Source organism: Muscardinus avellanarius, assembly GCF_963383645.1.
Source record: "Muscardinus avellanarius genome assembly, chromosome: 8".
Classification (NCBI taxonomy): domain Eukaryota; kingdom Metazoa; phylum Chordata; class Mammalia; order Rodentia; family Gliridae; genus Muscardinus; species Muscardinus avellanarius.
This window is the reverse complement of record NC_137794.1, coordinates 63,583,567-63,598,564: the sequence shown is the minus strand read 5'-3', so window position 1 is coordinate 63,598,564 and position 14,998 is coordinate 63,583,567. Positions and strand designations below refer to the sequence as shown.

Below are 14,998 nucleotides of genomic sequence, written 5' to 3'. Positions count from 1 at the left end.
AATGAGAAATCAGATACCAGCAGATACCAAGGGGAAAAAATTTAATGTTTCCAAACATTATGTAATCATTATTATATAATTATAAGTTATTTCTCAAAAGTTCTCTGCTTCCTTTAATGTATTAGATTAGCATCATAAACTCATAATTGTAGTTGTAAGATTTGATTTTTTATCCATTGTGTTATTAACCCTTATAAAATGTTTCTGTTTGTATTATAACAGAGAGCTCGTAGCTTTTTTTTTCCCCCCAGGTCTGAGAATGAAACCCAGGGACATTTGACCTCCGAGCTACACCCCCTGCCCTATTTTTTTATTCTTTATTTTGAAACAGGGTCTCACTAAGTTGTGGAGGGCCTCACTGAGTAGCTGAGGCTGTCTGCGAACTGTGATCCTCCAGTCTCAATCTCCCAAATGCTAGGATTACAAGCATGTGCCACCATGCCCAGCTAGCTTGTAGCTTTATATTACATAGCATCATACAATTATAAGTATATGTAGCATTATATAATAGCTATAATGTAAGCAATTTTTACCTATTTTGACTTATGGCATACTATGCCATTATATTACTCCATTAGAAAATATTTTAACGCTCATTTTAACATACGGAATGATTTCCCTATGACTAAGTATTAGTTTTAACCAATTCTTTATGCTCAAAATTTAAGTTACTTTTCTTTTTTCTACTATAAACAATATTTTAATAAATTTTTAAATCTGTATATTGACATAAATAGGATTACTAAATTGATGAATTTGAAGGTATTGACAAGAATCAAGTTGCTTTGCATAAAAATGGTTCCAAAGTATGTTCTACTCAGAAATACACAAAATACATATCATTGTTTACTCAGTATTTTCTAAGTGTTATTTTAATTTTTACTTCATGATTTATTATTAAGCTGGGCATGGTGGTGCATGCTTGTAATCCCAGCATTTTGGAGGCTGAGACAGGAGGATCACACAGGTTCAAAGCCAGCCTCAGTACTTAGTGAGGCTCTCAGCAACTTAGTGAGACGCTGTTTCCAAATAAAGTATAAAATAGGTCTGGGAGTATAGCCTGGAGGTAGAAAAGCCCCTGGGTTCCACCCCAGTACCACAAAAAAAGATTTATTATTTTAATATTTGTTAACTATTTCTTCTTTTCTGAGATGATCAGTTTTGTCTTTTGCCAATTTTTCCAAATTGTTTTATCAGTTACATGGTTCTTGCAAAAATTTCTCTATTAGTCTCTTATTTTCATATTTTTCTCAAATTGAGAAATTTGTCTTCTAAATCACCTCACTATTTTTTGAAGAATACAGATGCAGTTTTCATAGCTTTTGTAATCAACTCATTGTTTCTCCACTGTTGATTTAGGCATTATATTAAACTGAAATTACCCTAGTTTTGCTAGATTGTTATTTTCTTAGTTTTTAATTTTTTTTCTACAGATAGATATGCTTACCTATTTGCATTACAAATTAAAAATTGGGACTTGAAATCCTGTGTCTCTGGGCCCATTCCACATTCTTCCCTGGGAATCTATCTACATTTTTTTAATGCTGTTCTTTAGTTGATAACAATGTTTTATTCACAGATGAAAAAGAAATCAGTGAACCATCCACAGTGGATAGGAGTTCTCAAGAAATGAGCCAAGATCTAGACTTGCATGAAGAGGAAGGTAAATCATATTTGGGTGATTTGGTTCTTAGATTATGGTTCTACAAAACACAAGTACCTCCTTTAGCTTTTAGGAGAAATGTGTGATTATTTTAAAAAAGAACTAGTAAGTCAGGTGTAGTTGGACACATGCCTATAATCCCAGTATTTGGGAAGCAGAGACAGAGAGATCACGGGTTCAAGGTCAGCCTCAGCAATTTAGCAAGACACTATTTCAAAATAAAAAATAAATATGATCTGGGAGTGTAGTTCAGCTGCAGAGCACCCCTGGGTTCAATTCCCAGTCACACACACACACACACACACACACACACACACACACACGTAATACCCAACTTACTCTGTCCTAATGGATATATATTATGAATAGTCGGACACATAGAGACAACAGAAAACGAACACATGGTATGTTCTTTTGGAAAAGAGATAAGCAATCTCACTTTCTTCTCTGCCATCTCTGTCATGTGGCTGCCATACTAATTCACAGGATGGCTGCTGAAGCTCCAGCCATCATGTGAGTGTGTCATTACGCATAGCAGGAAAAGGATAAAATGAAAGGGACAAATCTGGTATGCTGCCCAACTGAATTAACTCTCTTAAAGAGTTGATAGGATACTTGCAAGTGTGTGTGTGTGTGTGTGTGTGTGTGTGTGTGTGTGTGTATTATTTTATTGACCATCCAAGCTATAAGGAAAATCAGAATATGTAGCTTCTTAGCCAGGCACATTGCTGAGCAGGACAAAATCAAGGTGTGTTCTGTTACTAAGGAAGAGGAGACTGGCTGTCCAGTGAACAGCCAGCAGCTTGTACCTTTAACATCTTTACCTGGCCATTTTTGCTTCACCATGCTCTCTTCTCCATGGGTACAGGTAGATGATGGATTCTTTTTTTTTTTTTTTTTTGTGGTACCAGGGTTCCTAGAAGCCCTTCTACCTCCTGGGCTACACTCCCAGACCTTTTTTTTTTTTTTTTAAAAACAGGGTCTCCTAAACCAGCGCGGCTAGCTTCGAACCTGTGCAATCATCCTGTCTCCGCCTCCCAAGCATGGGGATTACAAGTGTGTGCCACCACGCCCGGAAAGATGATGGATTCTTAATTCTTCTGCTCTGATTGTACAGAAACTACGTCTCTTTCCTCCCCTGAGGGCACTTTAAGGCAAGGAGGATGGCACACCGTTGCTTTTTGAAGGTCCTTTGGAGGTGGTTTTCCCTGGGGTAAAGTCAACTGGGCTCTGGACAGAGACCTTGATGGTTGGAGCCTGGGAGAAGCAGCTCAGAAGCATGGCTGGAAATGCAGACATAGGGGAATCAGATGGAGCTGTCAAGTTTTCTCTCTCATTGGAGGAGCAGCGCTTGTAATCCCTGCACTTGGGAGGCTGAGACAAGAGGATCACACAGGTTCAAAGCCAGCCTCAGCTACTTAGTGAGGCTTTCAGCAACTTAGTGAGACCCTGTTTCCAAATAAAATATGTAAAAGGTCTGGGAGTATAGCCCGGAGGTAGAAAGCCTCTGGGTTCCACCCCCAGTACCACCAAAATATAAATAAAAAAATAAAATCACATTGCAACCTGAGAGCAAACTCAACCATGCAAGGAGGCACTTCCACAAAAATAAGAGCAAAAATCAGGTGTAACACTTGAAAAGCAATCCTGTGCCACCTTCTCCCTAAACCCCTCCAACATGCCCACTTTCATCCTCTCACCAACCTGTCTGGTTTTATGTTTGTGACTAGCAGTATTCATCTTATTTTCTGACTCATTCCCAAGAAGCCTGACTTGGTTTAGCTTGACTCCTGGAACCTCTCTGCTTATGTTTCCTCCTGGATTCCTTGATTTTGACTCTTACCTGGCATAATTTTCTTCTTGGCCTCCTGTTCTTTCATTCTGACCCACTGCCTTTAAGCCACTACTCTGCTAGTCTGTGATTCCTAAGGTAACATTTCCTCTCCCTTGTCTCACTTCCCCTTCTTTTAGCATGTACTGCAGTCATATAAAGTTAATCTGCCTTGGGTAAGGTGTTAATCTTTTTTTTCATTGCAAATAGCATTATACATTAAAAGTACTAATGGCATCAATTTATTAACTTATTTTACTTTCAACTCACTATAAGATGCGATTGAAGAGGTAACTGAAAATCACCCACAAGTTATTGCCATGTTGGAAGAGTCCCTAAAAAAGATAAAGGATATGGACTTTGAACAGCCTTATGAAAAACATGCTGAGATCTTGGAGCAAGTCCTCAAAGAGGTAAAAATAAATAAATAAATAAATAAATAAATAAATAAATAAATAAATGTAAATTTAAAACTGGCCTATTTTTACCTTTGAATTAACTATAATTAAGAAAGTGTTGCTCTAGTATATGTGTAATCATTTTAGTCTTACTTTACAGTATTGGAAGCTGTAGCCTCAATGTGCCTTTTGTGGCCAACATTGTTATGTGTAAGGGATCCCAGTAGACAATTGCTGGTGTTCTTTGGTAAATTTTTAATTATCCACAAAATGATATGATTTAATATTATAGCTTTTAATTAATTCATTAGTGTAATTGCCTTTGAAGCAGTTCAGTTGGCTAAAAGTGGGTGCATGTGAAGACAGTGCCAAAGTTTTATCTTTCATCTGTGAGCAAACTAGTCATAGACTGAAATAAATTTTGCACAACGGCCAATATATTTCATTCAACCACTCTGAATGTATGTTCATAAGGGAGATGGATGGATATGTGTGTAATTTTTCAGGCCCATTGTGGGAGTCTTAAATGCTATGTCCTATTAATGCAAAGTTGGAAGGCTTATCTTTCAATTACAATGAACAAGATATTCATAAGAATCTGTTTTGTGTGTAAATCTCAGGTAAAAATTTAGACAAAAGTCAAAGACAGAAAGAACAAAGCAATTTTGGACTCTCAACATACTTTTGCATTTCCCTATAATTTAACTTATTATGTGGGAATCAAATGATTAGTACATGAGAGTTCGGTACACACTGGACAGTTTTCTCCAGGTGTCCAACCTCCCTGACAATTGGGTTCCTCACACCCTTGGCCTCCTCTAATCTTCCAGTACAGATTCTTTAACATCTTCTGCATATTCAGGTTATTCCATCATCAGTTTTTTTTTTTCTTCAGAAACATTACGAGCACTGTACCTCTTAGCTACACTCCCCCAGCCCTTTTTAATTTTCATTTGAAACAGGGTCTTGCTAGTTGCTTAGGGTCTCACTAAGTTGGCCTCAGATCTGTGATTTTCCAGTCTCGGGTTTTCAAGTACTAGGATTATAGGCATGCCTCATGTCTTAAATACTGTCGTTTTCTATGTCTCGAAATCTGGTGGTGTGAATCCTGTTTCTCCTGTCATTCCATCCTTCTCTGTGTCATAAGTTGTGTTTTGCATTGCTTCCCTCTCCACACACACAGTTCTCTCTCTATTCTTGTCCATTCCTGACCTCAGGTCCGTGTGCCTGGCACAGTCCTTCTGTCTTTCCATGCCTCCCACACCTCCTTGGATCCTACTTCCCACTTCCTACTTCATCTGATTCCCTCAGTTTCAGTCTACGCCCTATCTGTCTATTCAGGAGTGAGCAACTACAAAGTAAACATAAACTGGCAGAGAAAAGAGAATTCAGAAATAGCATGTTCAGATGCAGAAAATACCATTTTATTATTAAAGTTACAAGAGGATAAACATGAATAATAGATAGCAATGTTATGCTATATTTGGAAATATTTTCTATCATTCACTCTTCCCCTGAGGATGTACAAAGGAAATTCCCATTATTTACACTTACATTTATTTATTTAATTTATTTTGTGGTACTAGGGATTGAACCCAGGGAAGGGCTCACTGAGCTACATCCCAACCCTTATGTTGAGACTGAGTCTCATTAACTTGTTGATACTATCCTTGAACTTTTGAACCTTCTGCCTCAGTCTCTCCAGTAGCTGAGAATATAAGCATGTGCCATTGCACTTTGATGAACATGCCCTTTGGTGATAATGGGTTTTGACATAGTCTTCCTCTGTCCCCTCCCAATTTCCATACCTTCTCTCCCTCCAGGGACACAGTTTCCAGACTTGGAGTCTCAGGTCCCTTACCTTGGCTACATGGGCAAGAATTCTTTAGGATATGAAATCTTAAGGAAGATTTCCACCTTCTCACAAGTATCCCAACTAGAAAACACCCTCGATACATTCCTAATCTGAAGCTTGTGCTGCTGGTACATCCAGAGCGTGCATCCCCCGCCACCCAAGCTCCCATCCCCCAGACCTTTTCTGGCCTTGGTCTCTTGAGCTATTGCAGCCATAGCAGTACCTCCCCTGTCTGCCATTTCTTTCCCTGAAGCCATGGACAATGCCAATAGTCTTTTCTTTCTCCTTGCTCCACTGTTTTTCAATAGGCAATCTTTTATCTATCTGTAGCAAAATTACTTAGGACAGATTAAAGTAAAAAAAGATAACTTCTGCAGCCCTACCACACAAACGTCTCCCAAAAAGAAAGCACTCAGAGAAGCTGATTCCTGGAAAAGCTACAGCAAGAAAAGCTCAAAATTCTAAAAACAAACAAACAAAAAAGAACAGCACAAATTATTGTTATAATAAATTATCTCATAACATGAAGGATAGCAGAATACCTATTAAGAAAAGCAGAATACCTTTTTAACATGATAAAGATGGTCAAGAACAGGGATGCAGATGATAAAACATTAAAGTCAGAAACAAGATGATGATATTCCTATTGCTCCAACTTTTAGTGATTTATGAAAATTGGCATATATAAAATGCCTTGAAACATTAATAAGAGAAATAACTATTGGAATAGAGGAGAATTATAATCATTTTTAGCTGATGCTATTTATTCTAAAACACCCAAGAAAAGTTTAAGAAGCAATAAGAGTTAATAAGCATGTTCAGAAATGAGGTAGCCAGTGAATTAAAATCTACATGTGACAGGTACATAAATGTAAAATAATTAATAATAAATTTGAAATAAAGATGATTCACATGAATCAAAATATTTTAAATGTAAATATAAGCATATGTCAGCACAAACAGACATAACAATTTCTTATATATAAAGACAAAATCTTACTAACATGTCTTTCTCAATTTATATATTTGGTGCAGCTTTAACAAAAGCTCAGTTAAAAAACTAATGTGAGAGTTCCATTTTCGGGCTCTCCAGTGTGCATGCCAGCATGCTGCTTTTTCTTCTCTTTTTATTTGATACTGATATTTTTAGTAATGTGTATAAAAAGCCTTTAAAATATTCAATCCTGTATTCTCTTTGATCTAAAAACATGTCTTCTAGGAATCTAACCTAAAGAAATAAAATTTGGGGGCAAATATTTTTATATAAAACATTCATCACAATGTTATTAAAATAACATCATCAGTGTTAAAATAAAATTATAAGTGACATAAATATTTAACAGTAATGATTAAATAAACTAAAATTTATTCACGTGATAAAATATTATAAAGCCATTATACTTTTTCTCCAAAAAGCAGAGATATTATAAGCCTTATCTAAATGTTATTTTAAGTTTGTATCTATGAAACTTGAACAGTAAAATTTTTATTAACCATTTGTCCCTTCTTATAGTTTTTAATTTAACCATTCAAAGTGTTTAAATTTTTTAAAGACTGTTTACTTAGATAAAAAATCAAAGAGCAGATAATGTTATATCCTAGATAGACCAGAGGGTTATACTGGCTGTCTTGACATCACTCCCTTTTTCTTTTTCTTTCTTTTTTTTTTTTTTTTTTTCGGTTCTGGGGATGGAACCCAGGGGCATTCTACCCCCAAGCTACACCCCAGCCCTATTTTTTATTCTTTATTTTGAAACATGGTCTCACTGAGATGCAAAAGGCTTCACTAAGTAATAGCTGATGCTGTCTGTGAACCGCGATCCTCCTGTCTCAGCCTCCCAAATGCTGGGATTACAAGTATGTGCCACTGTGCCCAGCTGACATTGTTTCTTTTTTATTTCTACTGTTTTATGACTACTTGATGGCAAACTTGTTTAAATCCCTCAGAGTTGTATATTGGCAGATCCACATTACTAATTTTATTACTAAACCACAGTATCTAGTCAGCATTCTTACAGCTATAATCTAAATCACTGACCATATAACTTAGAGGAAAGAAGATTTATTTTCTTATGGTTTTGGGTTCCATCAGAAGCTGGGAATCATGGATCTCTCGTGTCATGGCAGTGGGCAGCAGAGACAGGGCGAGCACATGGGCTGTGCCACTCACATCATGGGGGCCAGAAGCGAGACAGTGATCAGGAGGAGGAACCATATATAATCCCTAAGGCCATGCCCCCAGGGACCCACCTTCTCTAGCCACACCCTACCAGCCTGGGTCACCACCCAGATAGATCCATTACAATGGATTTATCCACTGCTGGAGTCACAACCCTTAAGATTCAATTACATCAACTCCAAACACTAACTTATGAGCTCTTCAAGGGGCCATTCTACATCTAACTATGGCACCACATTACCATATTTGTATTAAAGCTACTGCAATTGGGGAGAGTAGCCGAACTTCCCAAGTACCTACAAACTTTCTTCTAGGCCCAATTCTTTCCTACTGCTGTTAATAACCATCTCAGTACTTTTCCTCTCTCACGCTGAGAGGAAAAAGAGTAAAAGCAAAACGGGATTGAATAGTGTTTGTACTAAAAATACAAACCAATCAATGACCTTGCTCTTCAAAGAGTGGTCCATTTGTGATCATCCCCAGGAGCATATTAGAAATGCAGACCCAGGCCCAATCCCAAGCCTTCTGAACAAGGATCTGAACTCAGTGATACTGAGTAATATATAGCAAAAAAAATGTATTATGTTTATTTCATAAGGCATTTTGCTTTATATTTTTAACTTTTAAAAGTTAGAGTATTTTAAAATTACGTTCTCTTTTAAAATTAAGTTGCTCTTTCTCTCTTCTCATAGTCAGAATTCAAAACATATTTGTTTGAGAGCCACAATAATGACATCTCAAGGTAGAATCCCTGACTTACCATGCTATAATGGCAATATCTGTGTACAATTTTTCACAGGTGATGGAAGAAAATAGGAATCGGTTTTCTGGTGCCCCAAAAAATGGAGGCTGGATTGTGGACAACTGCCCTCTTATAAGAGATCTGTGGACAGTCTTCTCTGAGAAAGGAATTATACCTGATTTGATAATCTGTTTATCAGATATGGAAAATAATGGTAAATATTTATCATATGAATTTGAAAGTGAAAAGTTGATTACTCACCATACTTTGTTTTACAATATAGAGTGGAGAACTCTCTACTCTCCTTAGGTATAAGCAATCACTGTAGACCCTATTAATACATAAAATGAGATTTCTGTCTACCAAGCCGGTGGCCTGGAATAATTGTTAGATTGATGAACATTCCAACAAGCCCTTATAATTGTTGTTTGGAGTTGAGAATTTAACATCCCCCTCTTAGGCAGCAACTATAACTTGTACGTGAACACTGTATAAGACTGAGGGCAATTAGGTACATAAATATGTTAATTTTTATCATCCTGTCATTTTGCCTCTTTTTGTTCCTGCATTATAATTAATGAGGTTCAGAGGTCTGTAAACTAGATCCAATTCTAGTTAATGCTAAAAAAAAAAACCAGTAATTTCACCAATACTTTGAGAATTTCTAATGTACACAGTTGTGAATGTTTTCACAGCCCATATCAAACTCATTCTGAATTATCTATCTACTCAAAAGATACTGTTAAAATATGAACACAGGTAAGATATGTGTGTGTATGCCCATGTGTGTATATTACCATATTTATCTGTGACTTAATTTTGCTCATTACAACTCACAAACTGAAGCAATAATCTGATATGAAGTAGATGAACACGCCAGGCATGACACACATCCATAACCCCGGTACTTGGGAGACTGAGAACTCTCTACTCTCCTGATGTATAAGCAATCCCTGTAGAACCTACTAATACATAAAACGAGACTTCTGTCCACAAGTGGGTGGCCTGGAATAATGGCTGGATTGATGAACATTCCAACAAGCCCTTATAATTGTTCCTTGGAGTTGGGAATTTAACACCCCCCCTCGCAGGCAGCAACTATAACTTGTAAATGAACAATGTATAAGGCTGAGAGCAATTAGGTACATACATATGCTAATCTTAATCATTTTGTCATTTTGACTCTCTGTGGCTGCATTGTAATTGTACATCACAATGAGGCTCAGACTGGAGTGATCATACACGCACACAGCATTTGGTATGTTTCCCTCCAGATTCCACCCAACTCTCACCCCCTTACATAATATGGAGATTCTTATTGATATAACTTTATACATGCACACAGCATTATTTGAACTTTTCCTTCATTAAGTCTCCCCTTTCTCATTCCCATTTTCCATTTTCCTCTCTAAACCCACTTTTACTATTCTTTTTTTTTTTTTTTTTTTTGGTATTGGAGATAGAACTCAGAGGCATTCTATCTCCAAGCTACCCCCCAGCTCAATTTTTTATTCTTTATTTTGAAACAGGGTGTCACTGAGTTGCAAAGGGCCTCACGAAGTAGCTGAGGCTGTCCTCAAACCGCGATCCTCCTGTCTCAGCCTCCCAAATCTTGGGATTAAAAGTGAGCACCACCAAGCCCAGCTTCTCCACTTTCACTATTCTACTAGTATCTACCCTCATTTATCTGAAGTCCTTTTTGCCCCCAATTTCTCTCTAGCTTCCACATATAAATAAAAACATATGGCCTTTCACTGTCTGAAAATGGTTGATCTCACTTAGCCTAAATATCTTCTAGTCCCATCCATTTTCTTGCAAATGACATAATTTTGTTCTTCTTTATGGCTTTATGGCTGAGTAAAACTCCATTGTATTTATATATCAGTTTCATAATCCATTCATCTGTTGATTGACACCTAGCCTGGTTCCATGACTTGGTGGTTGTGAGTTGCTCTCCCATAAACATGGATATGCATTATTAATATAATATTATGACTTAAATTTATTTGGAAAAATCTCCAAGAGTGGTAGATCTGGGTCATATGATGGTTCCATTCCTGGTCTTTTGAAGAACCTCCACAATGATCTCCATAGTAGCCACACTAATTTATAATTTCACCAACAATGTATAAGGATTTCTACTTCCCCACAACCTCACCAGCTTTTATTATTATTTGTATTCTTGGTGATTTCCACTTTATTTTTCCTCTTAAGAAATATTTGAGGCCAGGAGTGGTAGCGCACACTTGTAATCCCAGCATTCAGAAGGCAGATACTGAAGGATCACAGTTCATGGACAGCCTCAGCCACTTAGCGAGGCCCTTTGCAAATCAGTGAGACCCTACTTCAAAATATAAAAAGACTAAGGTGGGCATGGTGGCCCATGCTTGTAATTCCAGCATTAGGGAGGCTGAGACTGGAGGATCATGGTTCGAGGACAGCCTCAGCTACTTAGTGACACCCTTTGCAACTCAGTGAGACCCTCTTTCAAAATAAAGAATAAAAAATAGGGCTGGGGGTGTGGCTTAGGGGTAGAATGCCCCTGGGTCCCATCCTAGTACTGCAAATAAATAAATAATTTAAAAAAAGACTAAACAATAGGACCGAGGGTATATTCAGAGGCAGAATGCCCCTGGGTTCTATCCCTAGTACCCCCCCCAAAAAAAAATTGAAATGAGAATTTCCAGAAGGATAATATAATACACTATATCTTTTCATTTTTAGCTATTTATGCTAATATGTGCCATTTAAGGTGGTCTATTAAAATTTTAAAGATGCTAGGTTCCATGGAGATAAATCTTTAATGAAAAATATATTTGGATGTAGGTAAAACTAATTTCATTGTTAATTTCTAAAATATATCTCACTATTTTATATAGCTTCAAAAATAATATTTTCTCTTTATCTCTATTTCAGGAAAACATTTACTTCATAGAACATATTTACATAATAAATCTGAAATTGATACTAGGATTTTAGAAAGATTATTAGAGGAACTCCAAGCAAAAAGAAAGGAAGAAGAAGAAGAAAGGTAAGATTTGCATTAGAAAACAGATCATTGTGTCTTTTATAGTTGATAGATGTCTTACAATAAATACTAAGAGACTTCCGGGGAGATGGCGATGGAGAAAAGCGGAGCTTACGAGCCCCGCTAACAACCAATCTCTATTACCACAAAATCAGCGCCTTTCATAGCCAGAAAACACCATCGGCAGAGAAACAAAAAATGTAATTTCAAGGGACAGAGAAAAAGAGGGCTGGAAAAACGAGACACCAGAAACCAGACTGCAGTGCTGCAGCCGGAACTGTGGCGCAAAGCGGTGGGCGCCATTTTCCCTTGCAGCACCAGGCTTCAGAGAGGAAAGGAACTCATAACGGAGCTCAGAGCCACAGAGGAGATACGCCGGCCTCACACCTGAGGATGTGGCAGCAGCGGCGGCGAACTCACCGGATGGCACCAGACCAATGCACTCAACAGCCCACCAGGCTCTAGAGAGGAGCGGCGGACAGCAAGCTGAGGTGAGCCGCTGTGGATCAGCTGGGAGGAATTCAGCAGATTTCTCGGCACAGGGAGCATCTAAAGCTCCCAGAGGCTGGGCTCAGCACACCCTGCAGGGACTCAGAGCAGAGCTCAAAAACAGAAAAGAAATACGCCAGCCTCCTGGCCAAGGGCGTGGCAGTGGCGCCATATTGCTACCGGCAGCAGCAGCAACGAATTCACAACAACGAGTCCACGACAGCTCCATCTGCACACTCAACAACAGTGAGTCAAATTGTGGCCCCTAGAGGAGAAATCCCAGTACTGTACTGCCAGGGACTTGACCCAGTGGGGGAGTGGCAGTGGCAGAGATATCACACCATAGGAGAATGCCCAATCTGGCACCCCACCATGGTCTAAAGCAGCCTCGATTGACTCCCAGGGTCTGAGACTCTGCGATACAACCCAGTAAAGAAGTAGTGGGGACTGAGATACCACGGACTCGAGATCCAGAGCACCTTAAATGAAGTCATAGTGACCCAGGGAAGAACCCAGAGATGGCATAAACTTCTGAAATCATGGGAAAGAGGAATAACAATGGAGCAATGAATGCCCACAACATCAGAACCTAATAAAACAGAAATTCAGAGATTTCTAGAAGATCAAATCAGGAAAATAACTGCAGAAATAATAGAGGTGTTTTGAAAAGAATTCAGAGAGAGCCAAAGAGAGATAAAGGATGCAATTAATGAAGTAAAGGCCTCAATTCAAAGTACAAACAACCGATTAGACCACATGGAGAATAGAATCTTGCTCCTAGAAGATGATCATTCAAAAAATGAACACATAGTTTCTAATTTAGAAAAAAAAATCCAACAGCAGGAATCTGACATTGAAGAAATATGGGCCCATTTTAAGAGAGCTAACCTAAGAATAATTAGAATAGAGGAGGGAAAAGAAGGTGAAACCAAAGGGATCAACAATCTCTTCAAGGAAGTAATAGCAGAAAATTTTCCAAACATAGAGCAAGAGGTTGATACACAGGTCCAGGAAACATATAGAACTCCCTTTAGACAGGATCAGAGAAGAGGTTCCCATTGCCACAAAATTGTCAAAATGACCAATGTGTAAGCCAAGCAGAGAATCTTAAAGGCAACAAAAACAAAGGGCCAAGTGACATTCAGAGGCAAACCAATTAGAATCACTCCAGACTTCCCAAACCAAGTCATGAGAGCCAGAAGGGCTTGGAGTAACATATTACAAACTCTGAAAGAAAACAACTTCCAGCCAAAAATTTCCTACCTAGCAAAACTTTCTATCAAATTAGATGGGTAAATAAGAAGCTTCCACGACAAACAGAAACTGAAGGAATTTATGTCTTCAAAACCAGTGCTAGAGAAAATACTCAAAGAGATTAACTACAAAGAAGAAATAGGTAACACACACCAGAACCAGAGAAATAAGATTTTCCATCCAACAGACAACTAAGATTGGTTATCTGTGGAGATTCATTATTTATGTTAGTCTTATACCTATCTCTAAATTGTATTGTTTGCTTTTATTGTTGCTAATTTTTAGGATTTCTAGTTGGAATATTAATATACCTTCAGATATAGCATTTGGAAATATTTTATCCCATTCTATCAGTAACTTTTAAATCTGTTTACATTGTCTTTGGATATACATTTTTTTTTTATTTTAAGGGAGTTTATTTACCCTTTTGTTGCCTGTGCCATTGAAATCATATCCAATCAATATCTCTCTCTCTCTTTTTTTTTTTTTTTTTTTTGCAGGTTTGGGGATAGAACCCAGGGGCATTTAACCTCTGAGCTACACCCTTTGCCTTATTTTTTATTCTTTTTATGTTTGAAACAGGGTCTCACTAAGTTGCAGAGGGCCTCACTAAGTAGCTAAGGCTGTCTGCGAACCGCGATCCTCTGGTCTCAGCCTCCTGAATGCTGGGATTACAAGCATGCGCCACCACACCTGGCTTATATACTTTTTTTGATTCTAGATTTTTCACATCTTTATAAACTTCATAAAGTCAAACACCTACCCTAATTTTTCTAGGTTTCTATATGTTAATTTTTATACATTTCTATATGTTGGTTTTCAAATTTTAATTTGTATTTCAAAATTAACTTTTTCCGTATATTGCACAAAATGAAATCTGAAACAGCTAAAATGGAGTTAAGTGATCAGAGACTCATTCAAAAGCCTAACAAGTTGATTAGAACAGAGAAAGCCCAACAGGATTGAGAAGCACATACTGGGTCAAATATTTAAAGACATACTAAATTCTACAGTATTTTAGGCATCAATTTCTGAACGTGCCAAATTGCAAGATAACTGTCTGGTTTTTTTGGGGAGGAGGGTTGTTATCCAAAAAATTATTTTTAAAAAAATTTTTATTGATGCATTGTAGTCGTACATCTTAATGGAGCACAAGATGGTAGAGGTATACATATACACATCACCCAATTAGCCCTTACCCAATTCCCACCCCATTTCCTCCCCCTGCCCTCCTTCTCATGTTTGGCTTAGCGATTGACTTTGGTATGTTTGTGAATGTACACCATGTACATAGGGAATTTCCCTCTCCCTCCTCCCATCCCCCTCAGTTAGGCCGCTTTATTTGCTCATCTATAGTATCTCCTTCTTCTTCTAGAGTTCCTCCTATGACCCATTTTCTCCCTAGCTTCCACATTTAGGGAAAGCATTCGATTTCTTATTTTTTTGTGACTGACTAATCTCACTTAATATAATGTTCTCCAGTTCCATCCATTTCCCTGTAAAGGACATAATTGTGTTTTCTTTAAGGCTGAGTAAAATTCCATTGTGTACATATCTCA

At 37.8% G+C, this 14,998-nt stretch overlaps 1 protein-coding gene across 1 annotated transcript in view; it reads left to right on the top strand.

Moving 5' to 3' along the window:
- AK9 (adenylate kinase 9) overlaps window positions 1-14,998 on the top strand; it is a gene marked incomplete at both ends in the record, with an annotated part of 127,265 nt that overhangs the window by 49,512 nt on the left and 62,755 nt on the right. Inside the window, 4 exons of the mRNA XM_080700098.1 lie at window positions 1,556-1,663; window positions 3,771-3,907; window positions 8,726-8,882; window positions 11,585-11,699. Of these exons, the coding sequence (XP_080556224.1) occupies window positions 1,556-1,663; window positions 3,771-3,907; window positions 8,726-8,882; window positions 11,585-11,699 (517 nt within the window). The remainder of the gene's footprint in view (window positions 1-1,555; window positions 1,664-3,770; window positions 3,908-8,725; window positions 8,883-11,584; window positions 11,700-14,998) is intronic.